This window comes from Acomys russatus, chromosome 20 (assembly GCF_903995435.1).
Source record: "Acomys russatus chromosome 20, mAcoRus1.1, whole genome shotgun sequence".
Classification (NCBI taxonomy): domain Eukaryota; kingdom Metazoa; phylum Chordata; class Mammalia; order Rodentia; family Muridae; genus Acomys; species Acomys russatus.
In genome coordinates this window covers 13,928,824-13,955,934 of record NC_067156.1, presented here as the reverse complement: position 1 = coordinate 13,955,934, position 27,111 = coordinate 13,928,824, and the positions used below count along the sequence as shown (strand labels likewise).

The window sequence follows — 27,111 nt, the reverse complement described above, 5'->3', positions numbered from 1 at the left end:
TCATGTTCTGGCCTCTGTGGTACTGCACACAAAAGTGCACCGACATATATGCAGACAAATGCTCATACACATAACAATGAATAAATCATTTTTTAAGGATAAGATACACAAATGCTTGAAAAGTATGGCAAACTAAGTTACGTAACATACAAAAATAATACCAGACTAGGTAAGGTTTATCCTATGCGGTGCGTTGAATAGAAACAGCCCCCATGGGCTCATAGATTTGAATGCTTGGTCAGCAGGCAGTGGCACTATTAGGAGGTGTGGCCTTGTGGGAGGAAGTGTGTCACTGAGGTGGGTTTTGTGGTTTTGAATGCTCAAGCCAGGCCCAATGTCAGTCTTTGTTCCTGCTGCCTGTGGATCCAGATGTAGAACTCTCAGCTCCTCCTCCAGCGCCATGTCTGCTGCACACCGCCATGCTTCCCGCCATGATGATAATAAACTAAACCTCTAAACTGTACGCCAGCCCCAATCAAATGTTTTCCTTTGGAAGAGTTTCCATGCTCATGGCATCTCTTCACAGCAATAGAAACCCTAACTAACACATCCAAAGAATCCAGTTTAAGGCAGCCCAATATCACAACACATGCACGATACTGAAGTTCAAAAATGCTTATGATCACAGGAACATCCTCCGTGTCCCTCCCTCCAGCGTTTATGCTCTAACATAGATAAGGAGCCAAAAGCTTGGTTTTTATGAATTTCTTTTATAAATGTTTATATGTTGGTGCCATTATTAATTCTAGAAGTCTTTTTACTGATGCTTTCAGCTTTTTATAAAGAAATATAACATCATCTGCTTAAAGTAATCCTTAACTACATGGAGCTGTGTAGTTCAGTGGTAGTGTTTGCCTGGCATGTGAGCGGCTTTGGGTTCAACCTTCAGCATTTCAAAAACAAACAAACAAACTCTTGCTGGGCATGATAGCTACACACTTTTAATCCCAACACTTGTAGGGGTGGGCGAGGGCAAAATTTGATCTCTGGGTTCTAGGCCAGCCAGGGACACACAAAACAAAAACAAACAAACAAAACTTCCTTAGTTTTCCAATAAATATGATTTTGACTTTTTAAAAAATTTACATATATACACTTACATGAGGTTTAGTACACCAAAAGTGTTTTAAACTCCTTGAAGGCCAGACCCTCTGGAACTGGAGCTACATGTGGCTGTGAGCAGTCATGTGGATACTAAGAGCCTAAGCCTGGTTCTCTGCCAGAGCAGTACGTTCTCTTAACTGCTAATCGATCTGTCCAGACCTTCTGGTCTTTGATTTTATGACTACAACTTTCAGAAGAAAGTGAGTCCCTGGTATCTTTTTCCCAAGAAATGGGATAGTGTGGCAGTTTGGTTTAAGACGATAACAGGTACAGGCCAGCAACATGGTACAGCCGGTAAAGGCCCTTGCTGCCAAGTGTAAAGCCCTGAGTTTAATACCCAGATCCACCCCCACAGCGTAGAAGAAAGGAACCAACTCCCACAAGTTGTATTTGACTTCCAGGTTCATGCTATGCCACACATGCTCACACACGTACACATACTAGGTAAATGTAATTTTTAAATGCTAATAGTGGGGAACACATAGGCACACAGCATGCTCCAGATGAACTTTACACAGGTTTTGCCATCACAAAATTCCCAAGATCGACAGCCCTAGCCCTGTGGGATTTGCAGATAAGAGAGACTCAGAAAAGTTAAGATGCATCACCGAATATTCTCAGGTAGGGCGTGACTGAGCTTAACTTCAACCTAATCCACGTGACCCCAGGCCCAGCACCCTGCTCCCTCCCTCCAGCTCCCTTATAGGTAGGTGTCCCCTATTTAATTCCGTTATCCCAGAGTTTCTGGTACTAAACAGTCTGAACTCTAGGGCACATAGCACTGCCTGCTGCACTCAGCACCTCGGAATTCCCACAGGCAGCCGGCCTGGCCTGCAGCCTTTACACTTGAGTCTCCAACATGACTTCTTACCTGAATGGCCAGACTGCTGCCCACCTACCAATCTGAGACTTGTCACTGCCCATGGCTACACAAGCCAATGCCTTGAAAAAACCAAAAAAAAAAAAACAAACAAACAAACAAACATCTCTGCTGGAGAGTATGCAAGTAAGGGAAGCCTCACTAAGTGCTGGTGGAAATGTGAGTGCAGCCACTGTGAAGGCTCAAAAAAGCCACAAATAGAATGTCCGTATAGCTAGCAGTATCTCTTCCGGGAATGTACCACAAAGAATCCAAGTCGGCGTTATCAGAGAGAGACCTGCACACCCATGTCCATAGCTGCACTGTTCCCAACACCCAAGATACCAAAGCAGGCTAGCTGTTGCGCGGAGAACTAAAGGCTAGGTATGTGAAATGAGCAAGAAGAAGAGGTCTAGGAGGAGGAATAGAAGGGGTGAATAGATCAAAGTGCATTGAATGTGTGTATGGAAATATTATACGGAAGTCCCTTACTCTGTACAATCAACGCATGCTAAGAAAGCTAGCATATAACAGAGAGATGTGAAATAGACAGAGAGAGGTGTGACCTGGTGGTCTGGAGCACCCTAGTACAGACTTTCAGCATGTAACTTCACAAGGCTTCCATATCCAAGATCGAAATCGATGGAAGGCTGTCACAGCCCCGCCCCCTCGTGGCACCGCCCCCCACCTCCAGCCTGCAGGGGTTCCTTGCTGCCTGCCACCTGCACATTGGAACACTGCCTGGCTGCCACACCTGTGAGCTACTTCCCAGATGCTGATTCAGATGGAAACTCACAAGCACCAGGGCCAGGGACCCAAGGGCAAAGGCAGTGTGTGGGGCCTGAGACTCTGAGCACAATGGGTTTCCTTTCTTATCAGTGCAGCCGATGCCAGGGATGCCATTGCCAGCTTTCGAATCCCACAGCCTTTCCCAGTGCAGGCCACACCCAAGGCCATCTCACCCCTAGTGACAACAGAGAACCATCCAGGACAGACACAGGAACCAAAGAGACTCAATCAAGGCCCAAGTGTCAGGGATGTTGGGGGCAGAGCTCTAAGCTTCCATTGACTTCCTGGCCTCTCGAAAACACAAGTTTTCCCTGTAATGCTTATGGCCTTGGGGAAAGTGCTCTCATCAGGGCCACTGAGGCTCTCAAATCCCTGGGTTTACATCCGTGGCTCTCAAGAGAACAGCTTCACGAGAACAACAACACAGAAGGGCCTCATCACAGTAAGAGCAGAGACTTTCTTTGCCTGTGAGAGGCGGGGAGGTAGAGCTTTCACCACATTTTGTGGCCAGCTGTGAAAAACCACACCCCATACTGTCCTCCAGGCACATAAGCAAATTTAATCTACTATTTCAGTCAAGGGTAGGGGGAGGTATTTAAACAGTATGCAGAAGCAGGAACAGGCCCTTCAGCAGGTCTCTGGGAAGAACAGCCTCTAGCAAGCTTCCAGCCCTGTGGGATCCACAGAGGTACCCTGACGCAGAGACAGACGAAGGGGATTGAACTGTGTCACCTGGTCAAAGGATATGGCTGGCTAAGTCTGAGTTCCTCATAAGCTCAAAGGTCAAGCCAGGGACCCAGCCATCACTGCATTCATCTCCAGATATAAAGTGGTTTCCCCCCCCCCCCCCCCAGGAGCACGTAAAGCTAAAAGCAGATGCTAACATTTGCTCGGTGATCTCCACAAATCCCTTAACCTCCTGAGGCCAGCTCCCTCATATGCAATACTAACAATGCCAGCTTTCCGCTGAGGGTGTGAAGACGGTCAACTCGGGTCCCGTGCAGGGTCATGCCTGGCCCTGGCACGTGGCAAAGGCTTGCTGATGTGAGCCTTTGTGGCATCTTTGTCATCACGAGGCCATGTGCTGATCTTTCTTCTCTTTCCACTTCTGCTTTAACGCCTGCCTGACCCCTCCATGTATTCCATTCCATCCTCACCTGCCTTTTCTTGTTCCTCCCACACCATGTCCTTCCTCTCCTCCTCTTTTCTATCTCCCACTTTACTGACTCCTCAAGAAGCCGCCATGACAGTGTGTCACTAATACTTCCCTGGCTCAATTAAACCTCAAGGGATTTAACTCGGACATGGATCCCTCCCGTGTGTGGCCCTCAGTGTAGTGGGCTCTGAGGATGGATGTGATCACCCGCTTTACCACAAGGCATGAGGAGACCCCAAATATACAGAGCTATTTACAGGGTGCTTTTTGGTGCATGTCCTGTGACCAAAGCACCAAACATGTTTGCTCGAGCAGAAGAGACCCACCACCTTCAGAAGCCGGGACCCTGCTCAGGGAAGACATTAGCAGGCCTTGCATCCATCCTCACTGTTTTCTTGCTGAAAAAAGTTGCACCTTCTCCCTGAACTCAGTGGACAGTGAAGCATCCCATCTATTGTCACGCATTGATGTATTTGTTTTTAAGTTTTAATGAAGTATACTTTAGGAATCAGAAAATCTATGTATGTAACTCAATAATTTAGGGTTGTGACTTACTCCTTTCCACAGTCTAACTCACAAACCCCTAAAGGAACCAACCCATGCTTGCCTATGGCCACTCCCATATTCAATTCCAAGACTGTAACTGTATCCTATGTGCTGGCTAGTTCCATATCACTTAGCACAAGCTAGAATTATCTGAAAATAGGGAATCTTAATTGAGAAAATGCCTCCATAAGATATGTCTCTATGGGCATTTTCTTAATTACTGATTGTGGGCAGTGTCTTCCCTAGGGCTGGTGGCCCTGGGTTCCATAAGTAAGCAGGCTGATCAAGCCACGAGGAGCAAGCTAGTAAGCAGCACTCCTCCATGGACTCTGCATCAGCTCCTGCTCCAGGTTCCTGTCCTGTTCGAGTTCCTGTCCTGACTTCCTTCAGTCATGACCTACAACGTGGAAGTGTAAGCCAAATAAACCTTTCCTCCCCAACACTTTTCGTCATGATGTTTCATCACAGCAATAGAAACCCTACCTAAGACCTTCTCTATATAAACTTGCCTTTCAGCCATTTCACATAGATGGAACTGTGTAATATGTCACCTTGTGTGTCTGATTTCTTTCCCTTAGTCGTGTCTAGAATGGGGCATGTAGCCACATGTGCTGCTTTTCTCACTGCTGTGACCCAATACCTGATAAGACTTAGAACAAGGACCATCCCTGGCAATTTACAGCAGGAAAAGCTTATTTGATGAGACATAGGCATGGAGGTAGGGACAGCTGTGACAGTGGCAGCAGGAACTGCTTGCTCAAGGCTTTGCACACCAGGAAACAGGGAAATGTTGGGCCAGCGTTAAAACTGGGGTATAAAAGCCCACCCCACAGCAACCCCCTTCTTTATCTAGGTCCCTGTTCCCAAAGGTTCCAAGGCTGCAAAAAAACAGTCACCAAGCTGAGGTTCAAGTGTTCCAACACAAGAGCCTGTTGGGGACGTTGCACATCCACACTCTGACATCACACGTCTTCCTTCTTATGCTGTGCTGCCCAGTTGTGTGCACAGACTACTTGCTCTGCACATTCCTTGGCTAATGGGCACTTGGGATCCTTCTACTTTGGGGCTATTATAAGTAATAGCTCAGGGAGCATGTGTGTACAGACTTTTTAACACAGACAAATGCTTCATCTCTCGGGGATATATCTAGAAGTAGAATTGCTGGGCTGTGCGGTAATTTAATGTTTAGCATTTTAAGAAACCATCGGGCTGTTGTTGAAAGAGGCTGGGCCACTTTACGTTCCCACCAGCAGTGCATCTGGTGTCCAGTTTCACCACTTCCCCCTCAACACATGCCACCACCTGTCACTGTGACTCTAGTCATGCCAGTAGGTGTGCAGTAGGACCTCACTGTGGTTCTCCCCAGAGACTTACAATGTTGAGCAGATTTTCACATGCTTCTTGGTCATGTACCTATTGGCCATTCAGGTATCTTGTTGGGACACATGCCTATTCAAACCTTTCCCCCCTTTTAAAATTATCTCCTTCTTATTGAATTGCAAGAGCTCTTTATATATTCTGGATATATATTTCTGTTATCAGATGTATGTTTCATTAAGTTTTCCCATTCCACAGCATCTACCAAGTATATTTTTAAAGGAGAAACTTTTTAATTTGGGTAAGTCCAATTTGTTTTGTCATCTATGTTTTCAGTATCTCTATAGACTGTTACCTCACAGGGAGGGTCACAGAGACTTGATCCTGTTTTCTCTTTTGTAGTTTGAGCTGTCACATTTCAGACCATGATCCATTTTCAGCTGGGTTTCTATTTGTGGCAAAAGGCCCCTCACATTTCATTGCCCTTGCCACTCAGGTCTCCTCAAGGGACAGACAGTTGTTTGGCCTAGCTCTCAGGAAATTCTGCTGACACCCTGGTCAGCTACTCATCCCAGGACATCCTGAACCCCCTCTTGCTAGGCTCCCCTGTCCTTGTGTTGTCATGCCTGGTGTCCTTACCTGTCTATTCTTTAGACTTTTAACCACCCTTACTAAGTCAGACACTGGTAAAGACCTGATACCCACACTCCCTCTCTGCCTTACACAAAGATCATGATCTAAGGTGGGGGGTGGGCATCCTCCACAGCCCAGCTCTCATCACCAAGCAAGGAGTGGATGATGCAGGAAAGCTCTTTGAATAGAAAAAAAATAGCCAGCACCAAGATTTCTCTTCACCTAGCTCATCTGAAACAGAAACCGCTGGCAATCACCAATATTCATGTCAGATGAATGAGCCCATGGTGTGCAGTGTGACATGAGCCAAAGTCCTAGCCACTGTGAGCACGTGGTCACAGGAAGAGGCTTGCACCCACTTTGTCCCTTTCATTCTTTCTGGTGTCTCAGATGTTGATGAGATAGATAATGGACTGGAGCAATGACTCTGGACCCAGCAATGGGGTCCTTATCTACCAGATGCCGTCACTGTCTTATCACTCCCCAAGAGCACAGGACTCTTATATAAACAAGAAAGAATAGTATTGTTTCAACTGCCAGATTTCGGGATAGCCTAACTTGCAAAAAACGAGAACTGTCCTCCAACCTTCACATGCCTGAGTACTGTGATGTGACCCTAGGCAGAGCAGGTAGACTGTTAGCTATGACGAAGCATGAAAGATGGAAGCCAGACCCTAAGGATGGCAGAGCAGAAAGAGAAGCAGCCTATGTTCCTAGGGACATGATAGACTCACTCTGTGACCCTGCCTACTTGTCACAGCTTTCCTAGAGTGCTTAGAGGTTTACCAAGAAATCTACTTTGAAAATTCTAGAGGGTCAGTGAAGATACATACACATCCTTGGCTTAGGGACAAACAGTTCTCCATTGGGGAAAGTCATCACCTTCAACTAACGGTGTATCTTTGGGAGAAGCACAGGTGGGCTAGTGAAGGGAGAAGGGAACACTCACCCAGCCAGCCAAATCAACCTGGCAACCGATGGGTGCCATGCCACAGCCAGGTTGCCTCATTAAGAAAAAGGGGGTACCCTGAAAGTAGACTTATTTCCTTGATAACTCTCACTACACACGGACAGCTCCATCACCAATACCTTACACCTTATATCCCATCACATTTGTTACAACAGCTGCGCCAACAATCAAGTCAGATTGTCTTACACTGTTGTGACTAAATCCAGAACACAGCAGCTGAGCCTAAAACTCCCATCCATGTTCAATCCTTCATCTCTCCCTACTCATGTAACCCCAAAACCCTGACAATCACTAATATTTCAATTTTTGAGACAAGGTCTCATTATATAGCCCAGGCTGGTCTTGAACTCACAGTGATCCTCCTGCTTCAGCCTCCAAAGAGCTGTGATTACCTAAGCCACTACTATATTTATCTTTCTTCTAGCTTCACAGTGTTAGCTTTGTTAAAATGTCACATGGCTTGAATCATACAGTACATGGCCTTTTTCAGACTTTACAAGATGGACATGTCCCCTGTGTCTTTTCTAGTCTGATAGCTTATTTCTAGATATCCATCATATGGTTCTCCTATAACTCTACTCACCTACAAGGACATCTTGGCCTCTGTTGAACACTGAGAATTGGAGTAAAGCTGCTAAGAACATCCTTGTGTAGATTTTGTGTGGACATGGGCTTAGACCTCATTTGACAGTCTAGGAGTCCAATGCTAAACAAGGCCATATATAGCTTGTGAAAAGCCATGAGATTGTCATCCATTTGGCACTCCCACTAGTAATGCACAGATGTACTGAGGCTCCACATCCTCTCCCACATTGGCTTGGCCAGCAGATGTGGAGGTTCTAATAGGCGTTCACGGTATCGCATGACAACATGCAGTTCCCTGACAGTGCCTTCCCTACCTGAGTACCTCCTCTCCTTTGTTTTGTTCCAGGGTAGTTTTCTTACTACCAAGTTTGAAAGTTCTCTTAATATTTTAAACACATGTCCTTTATCTAACTTGTGTTTGAAAATATTTTTCCTCCCAAACTATGGCTTTGCTTTTCAGTGTCTTTAACACCCACTTTTTGCATGATGAATATAAAACTCTCAAGCCAGTGTTAATCTGGGGTGCTACATGCAGCAGCAGACAAGTTCTTGCCTAAGGCCTTCAGGGGGCCCAGATGCTGCCACCTGAGTAACTGCTACAGCCAGAGCCTGGCCCTCTCCCCGGCTCTGTGCTACCTTTAGGTAGAAGAGCTCCAGGCTACCCATCTCCCAGCCACTCTGTGGCTTCATGCTTCTCAGCTGCCCCCACGCCCAGCTCTGGCTACACCTCAGACTAACATGGGTGAGCACCTCTCCCTCTCTCAAGTCATCTTTACTCCACAAGCTCACGCCTCCTCAGCATGGTCCCCCTGTCTGTGCACTGCCCCCCTACTGTCACAGGCCAGTTGCATGCTGCTGTTCACCTCTGTGGAAGCCGGCACCATGCAGGTCATGGCTTACCACTCTTCCTTCCACTGTCCTAGGCCCCAGTCAGCTACCAGGTTTGAATCACTCCTCTCTCATCTCCATGGTGAGCCATAGCTGACTGACAGCTATTCCGTACTCTTCCCACTGCCTGCCTGGCCTCCTTCCATCCACCCTCTAAGCCCATGCCTTCAATAATGAGGCTTTTGTGCAGGCTTCTTCCACACAAATCATATGTTAGAATAGCTCAGCCAGTCACATAAGCATAGTCTACACCAGTAGTTCTCAACCTGTGAGCCAGGTCACCTAAGACCATCAGGAAACATAGATATTTATATTATGATTCATAACAATAGCAAAATTACAGTTATGAAGTAGCAATGAAATAATTTTATGGTTGGCGGTCACCACAACACAGAAACTGTATTAAAGGGTTGTAACATTAGAAAGATTGAGAACCACTGGTCTACACTACAGTTCACTCAGCTGGTTGGGGGGAGGGGTTGCAGCACAGTGGACTCAGCTGAAAATACTTTAAAAACCACTTTGCCCGCGGCCCACCTTGACACTCTGATTTCCCAAGCCTGAGGTGTGGTGAGCAAAAGAGCACGGATACAGCACTCCAGGTAGTGGCACTGCCTCTGAGCCTGATGGCCCACCACAAAGGCTCCCTAACCAAACATCCAAACACAGCTCATCGAGAGAACAGGGTTCCACACCTCACTGCAACCCTCTGAAGCTGGGACAGCGAGATTAGCGTGTGTGGAAAGCTTCCATGCAGTGTATTCTGAGGCACCCTGCCTTGAACGAGCCCAGAGTTGGTGAGCGGGAGCTTCAGGCTGCCCCTCAGCCCTCACTGAAGTCACCTCAGCTGTCTTCTTGTTCGCCACTCAGGCAGGCCAGTAGCCATAGTCTACACAACTCTGTAGCATTCCCATAGCGCTCCCGTTACTAAGCATGAACTAAGGCTGCAGTGGACTCACACACTGCAGCACAGGCGAGCACTGCCAGCAGCACCTTGGACTGAAGACACATTTTGATTTCAAGTCTGTTTTCATCGCTTTAGAAGCCTTTCAAGGCTACCAAACTTTTCATCACCTCCACGTGCCATGCGTGGGCATATGGGGTCACAAGTCAAAGCTTAAGGAGCTGCTCTGAGCAGCTCTACATGCCCAGAGCTTCTGAAATGCCCACCTCAGTGTACCGTGACTCCAAATTCTGGCTATAACTGCCAACAACTGTGAGCTCAAAGCATGAATAGAAAGTACTGAGACTAGCTGGTCTATATGCATCATATTTCACCTAGAGAAATAAGATTGTGATTATATTATCAATCTTTATAAGGAAGTGGAGGTTCAGAGAGGTAAAGCGATGTATCGTGGTTACCCACGGATGACATTAGCCATAAAGCGTATGTCCATCGCCACCATACAGAATCACTGAGCTGCCTCTCACTGCCTAAACTGATGACCCAAGTTCCATACCTGGGGTCCACACGGTGAAGGAAAAGAACCAACTTCCTATCCACTTGTCTTCATTTGTTTCTCTGTCGCTGTTATAAAGTACTAACTTAGGAAGGAAAGGGTTAGTTTCCACTTACACTTCCAGGTAACAGTCCATCCTCGAGGAAGTAAAGGCAGGAACGAAAGCAGACTCTACAGAAGAACACTAATTCCTGGCTCGCTGCTTCTGCTTTGCTCAACTACATCCTTAAGATAGCCCAGGCTCACCTGCCTGACTCCACCCATGATAGGCGTGGCCCTCCTGTATCAACTAGCAATTAAGAAAATGCCCCCCCACAGTCACACCCACAGGCCAATCAGAGGGAGTCAATTCCTCACTGAGGTTCCCTCTTCCCACACTGACTGTAATTTGTGTCAATTTGACAAAAACAACCAACCAGGACAACCACTATATAGAGCACCTGACAACAGGGAGGAGGGTAGTACAGGCAGCAGTGTCGATAGTCCATAAGTAAATTTTATTATAAGTTTCTTCATTCTGTGAACTTCTATCAGAAGATTGCTTGCCCAAGGTCGCACAATGGCAGAGTCGGGAACAATTTAGAGGCTGCAGGCCTGTTTCCAATGCACTGTGCCACGCTTGCTGATTTCACCCTGGCCTTGGGAGGCCACAGACCCTGCTCGGTTTTGTTCGTGTAATAATTGCTTTGTCCTTCCTCTGCTGAAGGCCTTTCTCCTAGTCTCCGGTTAGCCAGGGCCCAAGTGGTAATTCCAAACAAGTGAGTTAATTTTTAGTCTCAGCATAAAGGAGCAAAGCAATGGACGGGAACAAAGAAACAGTTCCTCCAGCAAGGGAACTCCAAACACACCACAGAAGAATGCCACAATTTCATACACCTTAATTTTTAGACTGTCTTCCTATAATTTATGCAAAAATAGTGCTTCTTTTGGCCACGTTCATACCTCAAAAGGGCAGATCTTAACTAGGAAACCTTACATTTTAACCCTTGATGATGGTGGACATGAGTTTCCGTCACATAAACTTTGTCGAATGCCACACACCTAAGGGAGAACCCAGGAAACACTCTAAGTGCAAGTGACATGACAAATGGAGACAGACACCTGCTACCTGCATGGGGGAGTGGAGGGGAGGCTCTCTGCCTGAAACTTGCCTGCTAGTCAGCAACCAGGGGTTTGCTCTGTGCCTCAAGGCTCAATGTCAGGAAACAGTGTGACTGGCCGTTCCAGGCCACCAGTCTAATGCGCCTTCTGCTCTTCAAACCCAGGACAGGCAGGTGCCCCACTAGAAAGGAGATGTGACTTTTTTTTCCAACACTCTATCCTAGGTGTGTTACAAAAGACAAGGGACAGTGACAAGGAAAAAAGACTATGCCAAAGATATACCAAGCCCCTGGGATGAATGTGGGGCACATTGGTCAAATGTGTTCCTACCCTCATCTTAAGGGCTATGTGCTTTGTCTGAAGTTTCCATGCCTTGAGCCTCTTTCGTTCTCCCATGCCTCTTGCTGTGAGGGAACAGAAATGAGAACCCAGCTTATGATGGCAGACGTCATCACTGTGGCAAATACCTAAGAAAACCTACTTAGGGAAGGGACGAGTTGTACTGGCCCATGGTTGTAGGGGTTCCATCCCATCACGGTCTGGAGAGCGCGGCCGGGCACAGCAGCTCCCATCATAGAGGGCAGGAAGCAGAGAGACAGGAGGTCTGTGCTAGCGATATTTCTCTGCCTCCTCCCTTTATTTCATTCAGATGCCCAGTCTGCACTCATGGGGATCTTATCCCTTTAGTTAATTCTCTCTGCAAATGCAGTTACAGATGCAGCAAGAGATGTGCCGCCTTATTAGGCTGCCCTCGTTCCAAACGGTTTAACACTCAAGGTTAACTACCACAGATCTCTGCCTATAGGACTGGCTTATGGCCGGGTGAACACTCAAGTGGGAACAAATGAGAAGAGAGGTGCCAGGCCCTGCCCCAGGGAGCATGGCTTACACTTCCCAGCCTTGTGGTACCATCTGTAGAGAAGCCTGCAGCATCTGGATGCAGCTGCCACCCATGAGGTATTGCATCATGATGGATGATGGCAGCAAAGGTATCTTTTCTTCCCTGGTCCCCAGGTGCAGTGTGGCTGGGCTGTTTCCATTGAAGGAAGTGGTGTAGACCAGGACTAGTGTCATTGCATGAGCCAACCTCGTGTCCCCGCAGGGGCAGATGTCACCCAGTATAGAATCAGAAGTGCATTTTTGCAGAGCTCCTGGGATAGCAGAGGTGCCGACTCTGGAGTCAGTCCCACTGTGTCTACCCTTGGCTCTCCATCCACTCCTGGCTCTACTACCTGGAGTGTGCAGCTTAACTTCTGCCCTTCAGTTGTCTCAGATGAAATAGTGAGCCAAGAAAATCCAATTGCGACTAAATCCTCCAACTAACTATTCAAAAGACTCTGTAAATAGGAAGCTTCTCGTGTGTTCCCTTTCCTTCACCTTTATTCTAATATTGCTGACTAAAACATCATCACCTTTTTTTTTACATTTTCATCTTTTAGTCATTCAAGTTTTGGGGGTGGGGTGAGAAATCAGGCAGGACTTGGTCTTTAAGCATTACACCACTAGAGACATTTTTCAAGTTGACAATGATCTACCCATAACACTCATGGGGTCTGTTTAATCAACGAGCCATGAAGGCATCCACTGAGACTGTCATTCTAGCCAGCATGCTGACAGCTACAAAGGCATGCCACTGTCAGACTATTGCAGTGGAATTTCCCCTGAATATCCTGGCCCTATAATCCTTTAATGTCCACTTTGAAGATGCTGGTGAGGGCTGGAAGTGTAGTTTGGTTGGTAGAGTACTTATCTAACATTCAGTATCCAGTGCTCAGAGGCAGGAGGATGGGTAGCTTATCCTCTGTTATGTCTCAAGTTTGAGGCCCAGCCTGGGCTACATGAAAGCCTATCTGAAAGATGCATGAAGGGCATGTTGATGAGCAGTGATGGTGTTAGAGAGACCCCCCTCTTGCGTGTGAATCCTATGAAGTACCCAGAGAGTTTACCCACAATCCGCTGGATATCTTCTAAGAGCTTTGCGTGATCCTACCAGGCACCCTGTGGGGATGCCACACAAGAACTCATTCTGAGACTTTGCCATTTACCATCCTCCAGGGTTTAAAAATGAAACATCAACTGAATTATTAGAAACAATAATGAAAACAGCTGTTGGCCCACAAAAATCTAGAGATTGTTGATTTGTTATTACTCAGGTTTAAAAAAATCCCTTAAGAGAGAATGCTGTGTGCTCAATTAACCCATCCCAGAGTTTCTTCTCTTAAACCAAGGAGTGAAGTCCCTCAAGATAGAAAAAGATCTACAGGCACCAGGACTTGCATGATTCTAAGTGAAGGTGAAGGATAAGGTGGTAATTTCTCCCAAGCATTCTAAGACTTCACCACACCAGCATTGGCAGGAAGTTGGGCCAGTGGGCAGGGACAATGGCTATGCTCACCCTGTGTCATCTTGGAAGCCTTCCAGCTCATCCCGCTGTTCCGCCAGCGTGGCCTCCAAATCCAGGTAGGCACCATTGTGTGACAGCTGCAGGGTACAGTCGTCAAGCTGGAAGAGAAAAAAGGAGTTAGTCTAGCCATCACAGATACCATCACATCACCTTAAGTTGCCCTCATGGGCTTTTAAGAATCAAGCATTACTTGAAGTGTGGGGCCTACCTGGGGAAGGGAACACACTCATGTAAACATACTGGAGCAGACTTGGTACAAGTGGACAGAGGAGTGTGTCAGAGAGCTGGCATCATCCCACGTTGTTAAGATTCCAAAGTTGTGGTTGGACGCATTTTGTTACGTTAAGAACGATAACTTACACTTAAAAACACAGGTAAATTATTTTGCCCAAGATTGTGATTGACACTGTGAGAAAACCAAGTATATAATGCCATGTTTGACTCCGCAAGTTGTCAGGATGGCTCTTACTGTCCTAGTTGGTGAGTCAAGACTCTTGTACCAAAATGCAAGACCATGGTAGCTCATGACTGAAATCCCAGTACATTAGAAGCAGGGTCAAGAGGCGAGGTATAAGCATGAGGGTCACAATGGTAGTCCTGGCCTAAGGGGACTGGTCAGCTCTGTTTGGAATCTCCAGTTTTACCCCAGCAGATGCCAGCGAATATTGACTGTTCCTTCATGGTCCCCAAGGCCTGCCAAGGATCTGCTTCAACATGTCCTGTGTCCATCCCCAAACAACAACAGGAAACCCTACAATCTTCCCAGCCTATGACAACAAGACCCTCAAGCTTGAGCTGAACGGCCCACTCCCACCCCTCCCCTCACATTCCAGGCATCACTAACTACCACCATTTGCTGATCACCATCTTAGCAAAATTATATATCTGACCCAGGCAGGGTACCAAAGAACACAGAAGGGCTTCCTTCCCTCAGAGATACGGTTTCGCTGAACAAGCAGGACAGATGAGTCGACGGTAGATTAGAATAAGACACAAGTTAGATCAACAGTCAGTCAATGGATGTTCTTCCTCGGTTTATGCTCCAGTGACTGTCTTCAGCAGAGATGCCCCAGTCCGCACCCAGGAGAAGGATATCATTGCTACCTAGCCAAATGTCACCACCTGGATCCCCTAATTAAAGGGTCAGCAAGCCCCTGTACATCTGTGCTGGTAAGCCTCTCAGCTGAAAAAGAAAAGGTGAGTATGGGCCTCTTAGTCCCTTATGAGGAATATGGGGGAGGTGCCCAGAACAACCAGGGTATGAGAAGCAAATTGGGATGTTGACTGCCCTGAGATAGATTGCCCTGGGGAGTGGTGCATGGAGAATAAGATGCTAAGGGAATCAACACACTGCCAGAGCCACACCATGTTGCACACCCAGACCCACCATTACACCGAGACACAAGATTAACACTTAACCTATCATCATGTGAGCCAAGGAGTGTGGCTAAATGCTTTTGGACTGGGATGACAGTGAAATGGTGGACTCTCCTTCATAGTTCAGAGTTTGGGGGTCAGCGGTGAGTCTCACTTTGACAAATTGCTAGAAGCCTGTATCATTTACTTTGTTCAGTGATGTGACAAAAATACTCAACGTGAGGAGGGAAGGGTTTGTTTTGTCCAATGGTTTAAGAGAGGAGGCAGCCCACTATGTCCAGAAGGTGTTGAAGCAGAAACAGGAAGCAGCCAGTCACTGCCTTCATAGTCTAAAACCCAAGCCCAGGGAATGGTGCCACCCACAGTCAAAATGGGTCTCCCCTCTTCCCTTAAACATTCCTGGAAACATCCTTGTAAACAAACTCAGAGGTATGTCTCCATGGTGATCCTAAACCATCAAGTTGACAACAAAAATTAACCATTTCAACCCTGGCAATGATTACTAAGTAAGAGTTACAAACTTCCAAAACAAATGTCCCAAAGCCAAGGAGTAGAGGCAATGAGGAAAGGCTAATCTCAAAGTGATTATTATAAATATTCAGGCAGAAGTATCCAAGCTTTCCCTACCAAAGGACTCAGACAGCTCCCTGCCAGGCTGAGTCCCGGCCTCCATTCCTGCTTAGGGGGAGGCAACCTGATCCACCCCACCACCCCCCCCCCCACCCCCGCCTTGGCCTCTCATGTCAAATGTCCTCCCAGATGACTGAAGGCTCCTGGAATTTCCTGACTCTGACAATTTTCATGTCAACCCTGATCCCCTGGCAGCATGTCCCCTGCACTCCTTTCTTGGCTCAAAGTTTGGTGGCCAGGACACTGTCGGGCACTTCAGGACATTAGACAAAGCAGAGAGCCATGGCGGAAGATAGCATTACAGGGCTATTATAGAAGGGTGGCGATTAGGGAATTTAGGGGCAGTGACAGTGGCATGGCTGAGAGACTTCAGATCATGTTGCAGCCTGTCAACCTGTGGCCAGGGTTCTGGCAGGGATCAGACTGCTCCAGAGGGAGTCAATCCCAGACCCACAATAAAGGTCCTTCTACACCTCCTAACTGTGCCACTCCCGGCTCCCGCCCCAGTCAAAACATGCCAATTAAACAAGCAGCCCGAAGACAGAGAAAAAACTCCCTCTGCTCCTTAGACAGACACAGCACAAAGTGACTCTGGGGTTCTTTTGACTGTTCCTACAAAGACTCAAAAAGGGCAGGCTCACCATTCCGGAAAAAAAACCTCAAACATCTGAAGTAAGGCTGATGTCACGTCTCGATTTATATATTCTTTCCTTTCCCTAAGCCAGTGAAGTGCTGTGTTGCCAGGGTGGTTTAATGATTATCTGGGTTCTGGCAGCAAGTCTGTAGTGAGCCTAGTCTAAGCAATAAAGTTTCTGTGTAACCCTGAAATAGATCTGAACAGAACCCTTCTATAAATACACATGAGGCAACCCTTCAAACTGATTTTGGTAGCTGTGTAGAAACTAGGAAATACAGGAATTAACAATAGACTTCAAAGTTTAAAGAAATCTCAAATGAGCATCATTCATTTGTGTCATTTGATGGGACCCTCCCATGCTCACAGCCTCCCCATGCAACTTTGTACAATGGCCTAGACCCAGGCTGGCCTGTGTCTTGCCCCTCACAGGTGACACCTGATGAAGCCTAGCTGACAACTACAAGCCCTGGCTCCCGAGAGCTGTCCTCCCTGACAGTTATTGGAATTCCGCCACTGATGGAAGCTGATCTAGACTGCCAAGCTGCAGATGACCCAATGGCTGGTGACAGACACATGAGCCAGCCCAAGAGAAATCAGGGAGACAACCCCAAGCCAGCACTTCCCCGTAGGCCCTCAGGCTTTAGAGTAATGGCATGGTTGTTCATTTAAGTCAATCTCCTCTCTCTGTGATCTGCCACCCACAGCTGACAGGTGAGGCAAATGTGACCATCAGGGCTCCCGGAGGTGGGATGGGTGGTGGGTGAGACACTGTCCCCACAAGTTGCCCACTAAATGGACCATGATATGACAGGCTCAAGCAGGATGGCCACCACATACCCACCCTGAGAGGGAACAGAAAGCATCCATATCTAACCTTGACCCTCCCTGAGCTAAAAAACTCCTGCTGGGGACAAAGGACAGCAGCAGATGCTGAGTACAAGGGGCCTGAAGCACCAAGGAGTTAGGGAACAGCGATCCCAAGGCCCCTCCCCGAGAAGTGAGAGAAAGCAGGCATGTAAAGCCCCAGCTCCCAGAGTTCTATTGTCCCACCTTACTCCTACTGCAAACTGCAGAGTAGAAGACGACAGTATTGTTGTTTGAATGAGAAACTTCAGCAGGCTTTTGTGCTTGGTCTCCAGCTGGCGGCACTGGGTTTTTGGTTTTGTTTTGTTTTTTGTTTTTTGTTTTTTGGGAGGGGGCTATGGATCCCTTAAGAAGTAGCTTATACAATATCAGGTGTGATAAGAAGGTTTCTTTTGAGTTATTGATCATGACTTCCCATAATATTAAACCATATAGGCTATTGCTATTGTCCTGAGTTGCCATCCGGCCCCAGGGGTGGAAGTGAAGTCCCTATTGCTGAAGCTACGATGCATTTCAGACACGGGGCCCAATGACCCCTGAATGAGAACTGACCTAAATGCCTCCTCGCTGAGCACCAGCTTTCAGGGTACCAGACATTATCAGAGGAGGTAAATAACCAATAGTCCTACCCAGCTATGTCACTCACGAACCACAATAATGGTCAGTGTAGCATAAAAATCCAAAGGTGCAGTAGCGGTATGCAAATGTTGGTGGTAACCAACAACTCTCTAATCGGACTTAAGGCCCATGGAACAGGAGGGAAATTATGCCTGGTATAGGAAATTCAGCCAACTACCAAGTCTAGCGAAGTCACGAGTCTTGGAGGAGAACCTGCAAGCGCCACTTTACTAAACTTAGCATAATCCCTAAGTGCATTCTAAATACTTGTCCTTACCCTCCTCCCCAAATAAGTCTGGTCATCATCCCACATCAAGGAAACTTCTCTTTGTGACATACGGAGACCATTACAGAAAACCACAACCAATCAGAATGGAGGGTTGTGGGGCCCAGTCCCAATGGAAACATTTACAAAACAGCATGGCCCCTAAGGGAACACTGCAGAAGAGGGGGTGAAAAGATTATAAGAGCCAGAGAATCACTGAACTTGTCATGAGAATCACACAATTTGTCGTGAGATTATGTCTCCGAGTAATGCCAGAACCTATACCCAAAAATTCCCACCAACCTGACCGCCTAAACATGAGCTAAAAGGGAAAGCAACAATGCACATGATGAAATGGATGAGGGAAAGACCATGAGGCCTCAACCCTACACAAAGAACTAAAAGCAGCTAAGCAATGCTGAGTGTGGAGGAAACTCACCAACTGGTTATCCAGTGCCAAACGGTCAGTTCTGAAAATACGCATCCAAGTAACATGGTACGAGCAACAATTAATGTAAAAGGAGGCCATGAGTTTGAAAGAGAACAGGAAGGAGTATACAGGAAGAGGAAAAGGGAGGAAGAAAATTGGGTAGGGTACAGCTAAAGGAAGTGAATCTACATACAAGAGCCCGTCTCCAACCACTCTGCCTCCTGATCTGCCCAGATGTGTGGAAGCTGCTGCTGCCACAGCCAGGAACTGTCCCTACTGCCCTGCCTCCCCCACCGTGATAGACTCTACCCATAAAATGAATCTTTCCTCCCTCGGGTTGCTGGAGCTAAATATGTCATCACAGGGGTAGGAAAGTAACCAGTGTACAAATTATGAGCTGTTCTAGCCATTGCAAGCCTCTGGTCCCGGGCTCCTGTCATGGGAGACCTGGCCCTCTCCAAGGCTGAGTTCCCCATAACCCTCCTTATTGTCCACTTCAATCGAAGCCCTAAGGGTGGGGGGGGGGGAGGCATGAGGGGGGAGGGGACAGGCGGGAGGGGGCACAAAAGCAGTTAGTGCATTTCAGCTGGTCATTTACTGAACAACCACACCCCAAAACAGGAAAGATAAGAAGCAAAAATGTGCAAGACAACTTTTCAACAAGCTATGCCACGTGTTCCTTTCACACTTCCTAATAAAACCAACTCAAACCCCTGGCTATCACTCAGGCTTCAGGAGTTATGTCCCCTGACCCCACCCCCACCCCACCCCACCCCTGTGAGAAGCTAATGGCAGAGGAATAAAGTGGAAGGTTCCTGCTCTGGGCTTGCCCTCTGCTCACCACTTCCTAAGATGCATTGCAAAGGTAAGGCACTCACTTCACTACCCTGCAAACTACACAGCCTCCAGATGTAGATTTCTTTGTATGTATAGGTGGCCTTCTGTACATGATGGTACATACATGAGCTTCCCGTATATGAGTTAAATCAGGAAGTGTTACTCTACATTGGACACGTCAGACTTCTTGTTGCCTAAACAATACAGTGTAGTAATTATTGACATCACATTGCATGTTGTTTGTAATTTAGAGAGGACATATATTACACACGAGGATGGGCATAGGTTATAGGCATGCTATGCCATGTTACCTAAGGCATTTGAACAGCCATAGGCTTGGGCATCCATACAGATCCCGTTACCAGTTACCTTTGGACCCTGACTAATGACAATGTCATACATTTCATAATGAAAAAATATATATATCTATAAGGGTAAAATTAAAGTTGTAAATACAGAAACAATTGGCCAGTTTTCTTAAGAAATCAACAAACTAAATTACACATTATCAAAAGAAAATCAATGTTGCTGACCAACCCCAGCAAAGCACATCCCAAGGGACCACTGAGACTTCATCATAACTCTAACACTTTAATAAATGACTGAGGGCAAAATGCAAGGACACTTCTAAAGATCCAGCACCTGGGAATTATGAAATATTATGAACATGCTTGCTTTGAAGGTGTATTGATTTTGCTTCCTCAGGAGCCTCCGTACACTGTTTGTAGCCTTACTCTGAAGCTGATTCAGAGTTTCTAAGTCAAGTTCTAGGTTTTCATTTAAACTAATAAGGGCACACTGCCCACCAGCGGCAAGGACCTCTGCCAGACATGGTGAGAGCTTTAGGAAATAGTGACGGCTCTCCAGGCAAACAAACCACTTCTTATCATTAGAGAGCCAAAGGTATGTTACACTTCTTAATTCAAAAAGCTAGAATGCATTGGCTTCCATGGGTATCTTGTCCTGTGTTCTGCATCGTTTTATTCACGTTGAGAAATAATTCCATCCCTGTTTCAGGAGACATGGGGAAGGAGAGGGGCAATGTGAGGGTTAAAGTAGGGAGGTGAGAAAGCCTGGGTGACTGATGCGATACACAAGTGTCCGACACAGAAGCAAGATCTTGAATTTCCTGACTGAGCAAATAATAAATAAAAGTACTATTCACCAACATGGAAAACACCAGGTAAGAGTGTGAAGGGCAGGGGTGGAACTGGGATTCCTCTCTGTGGCCTATTTTGTCTATTATGTCTAAACAAATGGAGGCATTTAGGTTATTCTTACATTACACAAATTTTATTCATCTTTCCAAAGAACCAATTTTAATTTTATTCTTTTTTCTCTGTTGTAAATTTTCTTTCTTTTTCACTCCATGTATGCATGGGTGTGTGTTTTGTGTGTATGTGTCTGTAGTATGTGTTTGGTGTGTGTGTTGTGTGTGTGTGTTTGTGTTGTGGTTTGTGGAGGGTATATGTGTGTGTGTGTGTGTGTGTGTGTGTGTGTGTGTGTGTGTGTGTGTGTGTGTGCATGTGGTATTTAGGGGAGTTGTTTTGTTTGGTGTCTCTTTAAGATATGTACTTATAGCTTCATGCGGATGAGTGTTTGCCTACATGTGCTTATGTGTACCATATATCTGCAGTGCCGACGGAATCCAGATGAGGGCATCAAACCCCGGGAAGTGGAGTTTCCGATGGCTGTTTTGAGCCACCATGGCTGCGCTTAGGTCAGTGCGCAGTCCTTCCTTTCTCGTTTACATCTCCACAGCAAGCAGCTCTGAGGTAACATGCTAACCACCCTGTTCATAGGACCCTGTTTCACAGTGATGCCTTTCCCAGCTGACGGCATAAAGTACAGGACAAGGAAGGGTTGTCACCAAGCACTGTCCCCTGTCTGCCTGAGCGACACAATCCAGATCCTACTGAGAAAAGGAAATGAGGGGAGGAAAACAATGAGAGCCGTCATCTCTGCACCTGCAAAGGACTTGTACTAGAACATGCAAGGGACTTTTAGAACTGAACGGCAACAGAGCAAATAACCCCATTTCAAAGTAGGCAGAGGATTTGAACAAGCATGACAACCATGAACGACCACTTACACCACAGCCTGAGGACTCCAGGCTGTGAGCCAGGGATAGCTGGTTGTTGGGGTGCTTTCCTCATCCCCTCACATCCCCTCATGATAAGGCCTGTAGGATGTGAGCGAGAACCCCAGGTGCCTTTAACCCAGGGTCTCCATGACCATCGTCACCGGTTCTTAAACTCCTATGCATACACTAGCCTCCTGGAACACTGGGTCACACCAGAACATTCAAACTCTGTGGGTTGAGGCATCTGGATCCCAGGGATCTGTATAATTCCCACCATTATCCAGCAAATAGATACAGGAACCTTAGGCTCCACTCCAAGAAAAGAGACACAGATAATACTGTTAGACTCCTTGGGGTGGGGCAGGCATAAGCCAAGAGCAAATTCCAAAGCCCTGATGGCTTCAGAGCTCGTTCCTCTCCTACCAGTCCTTGGCTCTCCTTCCAATGCCACCATGTAGCCCTATGGGCTCTTCCTAGTGAGCAAGTTTATCCTCGAGGGGCTAAGTGTGGGTATGGGCCAACACCGCAGCAAAGATGCTCTGGGATCCTTAGAAACAGCTCAAATGGACCAAGACTCCAGCTCCACCTGGTACCCATGACCGGGCCCAGGAACGGCAGCCACACCTCAGGGAAAGTCCAGCTGGCTGCCACTGTGAATTTCTAGGAAATGCTTTCAATAATTCTAGAGGATGCACTGCCTGCTAGCCAGGAAACCTGAAACACAAGCCAATCAGAGCATCCCCAGAAGAAAAAGAAGAAGAAAAAAAAAAAAAAAACAGTCCTAGTGCTCATTATCACAGTGGTAAAACAACAGAGACTGGCAGCTATCACAGGACCAGTGAGCAGCTCAGTGCCTTGCTCAGTGTGACCAGCTTGGCCTTTTACAGTAGTTTTGGTTAGGTTTCAACAGTTAAAGAGTAAAGAAAGTATACATTAAACTCCAAGTTCCACATTCTCAGGAAGAGCAAGGCAATGTAGAACCCCAGAAGATTCCTCTCCCCACATTAGGCTCTACCACACTTTCTTCAGTGCATACACTATGCAAATCTCAGGGCCACTGATCCATGTGGCTCCTGTGCCCTTTAAGTTGGTCAGGACCATGGCTCAGGAGATGTAATAGCTCTCAATCCTCAGACGCTATGACCAGATATAAAATCTCTTCCTTTCTCTTCAGCCGTCTGCAACACTATTGGCTGTGTACACTCAGCCCAGCACCTTCTCGATGACCAAGCAAGTTCCAAGTCATCGGCATGAAGTCAGCCATGCCGTTCCTCTAGCCCTTTCGTAACTCATTAACTCTGTGACCAGACAGCCCTGGCTCAGTGATGAGTGAAAAATCCCACCTCAAAATCCCTCTGCATGGTTCTGCAGGAAGCTCCTGCAAGGTGTGCTGTCCTGAGACCCTTAGGTCACACCACCCTCTCATTTACATCTCACAGCAAGCAGCTTGGAGGTAGCCTGCTGATCATTCTGTTTACAGGACCCTGCTTCCAGCCAATGCCTTCTCCAGCCTGTACCATGAGGTAAAGGATGCCTTCCCCGGCCTGTACCATGAGATAAAGGATGCCTTCCCCAGCTGTATCATGAGGTAAAGGATGCCCTCCCCGCCCTGCACCATGAGGTAAAAGATGCCTTTCCCAGCCTGTACCATGAGGTAAAGGATGCCTTTCCCAGCCTGTACCATGAGGTAAAGGACACTTTCCCCAGCCTGTACCATGAGGTAAAGGATGCCCTCCCCACCCTGTACCATGAGGTAAAGGATGCCTTCCCCAGCTGTACAATGAGGTAAAGGATGCCTTCCCCAGCCTCTACCATGAGGTATAGGATGCCTTCCCAGCCTGTACCATGAGGTATAGGATGCTTTCCTGGCCTGTATCATGAGGTATAGGATGCCTTCCCCGCCTGTATCATGAGGTATAGGATGCCTTCCCCAGCCTGTATCATGAGGTAAAGTTTGCCTTCCCCAGGCTATATCACTTAGACGTGTCTGGGGAGAAAATGTGAACTCTTTTTGTGGGATGATTTGTATTCAGAAAATAAAATAATTGGACTCAAGATTGCTGAGTAGTTTTAAGAATTAATGAGATTTTGTAACTTGGGTTTTTGTTTATATTACTGTGAGTGTGTGTGTGTGTGTGGGTGGGTGGGTGTGTGGGTGCGCACGCGCGCAGGAAGCCTGCGGAGAGGGTAACTGTGTGGAGTCACTTTTCACCTTCCCATGCCTTCCAGGAATCAACCCCAGGTGCGCAGGCTTGTATGGCATTTCCTTTACCCACTGAGCGATCTCACCCACCCAAACTCAAAGTGTTAAGCACAATATTTTTACTGTGAGATTCTAATTTGAAGATTATCCTCTGTAAGATTTAGATTCACCCTCAGTCATCTTATTGTTCCCCAGAGACACTTGACAGCTAAAAAACAGGCTACTGTGCTGGCTAGCTGGCTGGCTGGCTGTTGGTTGGGTTGCTTTTTTTGGTTTTGGTTTTGGTTTATGTTTGTGTTTTGTTTTGTTTTGTGATAGGGTTTCTCTATGTAGTCTTGGCTGTTCTAGAGTTAGCTATGTAGACCAAGCTGGCCTAGAACTCACAGAGATCCACCTGCCTCTGCCTCTGCCTCTGCCTCTGCCTCTGCCCCTGCCCCTGCCCCTGCCCCTGCCCCTGCCCCTGCCCCTGCCCCTGCCCCTGCCTCTGCCTCTGCCTTCCAGTGCTGGATTTTTATTTTTTTTATTTTTTTTTTAATTAATTTATTCTTGTTACATCTCAATGTTCAGTGCTGGATTTTTAAAAGACCAAAAAAAAAAAAAAAAAAAAATCAGGTCTGAGAGTGAAGCTGGAGAGTGCAGCCCTTGCCTAGCACAAGCAGAATCATGGCTGGACCCCAGAACTATTAAAACATTTTTATGATAACAGTAAAGGGGATAAAAGAAGAGTTTTCAGTAGCAGAAACTCTTTTTCTTTTCAAGGGAGGTGGCTCATGCCTGCACTGTCAGCATTCAGGTGGCTAAGGCAGGAGAATTGGGAGTTTGAGGCCAGTGTGGGCTACATAGTGAGGCTCTATAGTAATTATTTGCCTTGTTTCTGTGAAGAAAAAAAAAAACACCTACAAAACCGCATGAGGAAGGAAGGGTTCATTTTCGCCCACATGTTAAAAATAGGTATCATGGTGGGAAAGGTGGTGGCAGGAACTCCCAGCAGCTGGTCACACGGCAACCGCACTCAGGAAGCAGAGGAAGTGAACAGTGGTGCGTGGCTCACCTTCCCTGTTTTATTCTGTGGGAAACCGCAACCCATGTAGTGGCGTCAGCCTCATTTAGGATAAGTCACCTCAATTAATCCAGTCAAGAAACTTCCTCATAGAGGCGTCCAGAGGTTTGTCTCCTGGGCGATCCTAGATCTCATCAAGTTGACACAGTCAGTTATCACAAACCTCATCTGCAAAAATGTTTCAAAGCCTAAGTCAGAATTTTCCCCAGGTCCCCCACAGAAGCAGTGCAAATGGCTTTAGTCACAGTTGGTAGGCTATTTGTGACACGATAGGACTTGGTCACTTTCTGACTCAAAAATGAAGATGAAAGAAGTTGGCTCTACAAGGACAATACAAAAGTAAACATCAACCCCTACTCTGATCTAGCCAATGGACAGGACATTCTCCACAGTTGTGTGGAGAGCGGGGACTGACTCTGACACGAACTCTGATGACCCATATTTGACCACCTCCCCTTGGTGGGGAGGCCTGATGGCACTCAAAGAATAAGCAGGCTACCAAGACGAGACTTGATAGCCTATGACCATATAGTGGGGGAGGAGGTCCCCCTCAGTCATAGAGCTAGGGGAGGGGAATAGGGTGAAAGGGGGAGGAAGGGAGGGAGGAATGGGAGGATACAAGGGATGGGATAACAATTGAGATGTAATCTGAATAAATAAAAAAAAAAAAAGAAGTTGGTTCTAGAAAGCACTTCAGATGTGCCACGTCCAGGAAGGAGGGTGCCTCAGCCAGCTGCCTGCTCCCGGCTTCACCCAAGTGCGTTTCTTGCAGCTGCCGTACCACAGGGTTTCAGGCAGACTGTAATCATTCCCAGATGTTGAAGAAAAATGCTCTGACCAAGCAGGCGCTGCAGCTCCAGATGTGTGCGGTCAGCGGACATGCCTTATGTCCTGTAAGGTTGCCACAACACTCAGCGTGCTCTCCCAGGGAGAAGCCTGACCCGTCACAGTTTGCCCTTCATGCAGTCTCTTACACCCTCAGACAAGGCAGCGTCCCACTGGGTGGGAGCTGTGCAGCCATTAGCCCCTACCCCCAATCTGACCACCTAGGCCACCATGGTCCAGTAACCACAATCTGACAGAAACACAGATACACCCAACTTCCTATACCCCTGAAACCAGGAACAGTGAGGCAATGGCAAGATCCACACAGGGTAAACTGGGCGTGTCTCCTCCAAGGAGCTGTTCCTGGCTCCTATCAATGAGGAAATCCCTCTAGCTGAGACTCACTGAACAGGTCTGCAACCTCTAGGTTATGACCCCCAAGATCAGAGCTGTTTCCGCCAGGTCACTCCTGTGAGAATCAGGAGCCAGGTTTGGATCTTGCAGGACCAGGAACCATGAGAACAGACCTCGGGGACACCTTTGGCAAGCCAGACGTGCAGAGACAGGGTGCCAGGCTGAAGGTGGCCAAGGAAGCCTCCAGAACACCTGGCACATGCTGCTGGGACACAGTGGCCAGCACCTGTCGCCTGCTGGCTGCTCACTTTCACTTCAGGTGCTGCCTGTGCTCAGCGTGGCCACTTTCTTTCCAGGGCTTTGTACACACTCAGTCTAATGGATAAATATTAGTAAAAAATGGTTGGGAGCCAGAAAGATGGCTCTGTGAGGAGACGCAGTGGCTACCCAATCCTGGCAACCTGAGTCCCATCCACACAACCCACGAGAAGGTGAAACCAACTTTACAAAGTTATCGTCTGACTTCCCTGTGTGTGTGGATGTCTGGGTGTGTGTGCACGTGTGCTCATGCACACACACACACACACATATACGCACACACATGCATGCTCATAGATGTACACGAATAAATATAAATATTTTAGACAACCAATTTTAATAAAATCATAGAGGCTTGAGTTTTGCAGGAGGCAGGAATTACATTCAGATCATGTGCAGTGTTCACTCTGATCCAGTGGTGGGGAGGACCAACACACTTGGGTTTCTGGTTTTTGGTGTTTCGTTTTGTTTTGTTATTAATTTTGTGTCATTGTTGTTGCTGTTGCTGTTGTTGCTGCTGCTGCTGCTGCTGTTATTGCTGTTGTACTTTCGGGGTAGAGTTTTGCTATGTGGTCCAGCCTGGTCTAAAACTATGTAGCTCAGGCTTTAACTGGAACTCACTTTGTCTCTCAGACTAGCCTCTAGCTCATGGCTGGAGGTGCCATGCCCAGCTAGAATTTTGAATGTTCAGTAAGCCCTGAGTGGGGTTGGGGGAGACCTGTACGGTAGAGGTGAAAAACAGGGAATAACTACCCATATACCCATGCGAAGAGAAGAACAGCATAGGACAGGCAACCG

At 47.1% G+C, this 27,111-nt stretch overlaps 1 protein-coding gene across 3 annotated transcripts in view; it reads right to left on the bottom strand.

Annotated features, from left to right (window-relative positions):
* Fhod3 (formin homology 2 domain containing 3) overlaps positions 1–27,111 on the bottom strand; it is a 415,945-nt gene that overhangs the window by 360,177 nt on the left and 28,657 nt on the right. For all 3 annotated transcript variants that reach the window (XM_051163630.1, XM_051163629.1, XM_051163631.1), the window contains exon 2: positions 13,804–13,910. In XM_051163630.1, coding sequence (XP_051019587.1) covers positions 13,804–13,910 — 107 coding nt within the window. The remainder of the gene's footprint in view (positions 1–13,803; positions 13,911–27,111) is intronic.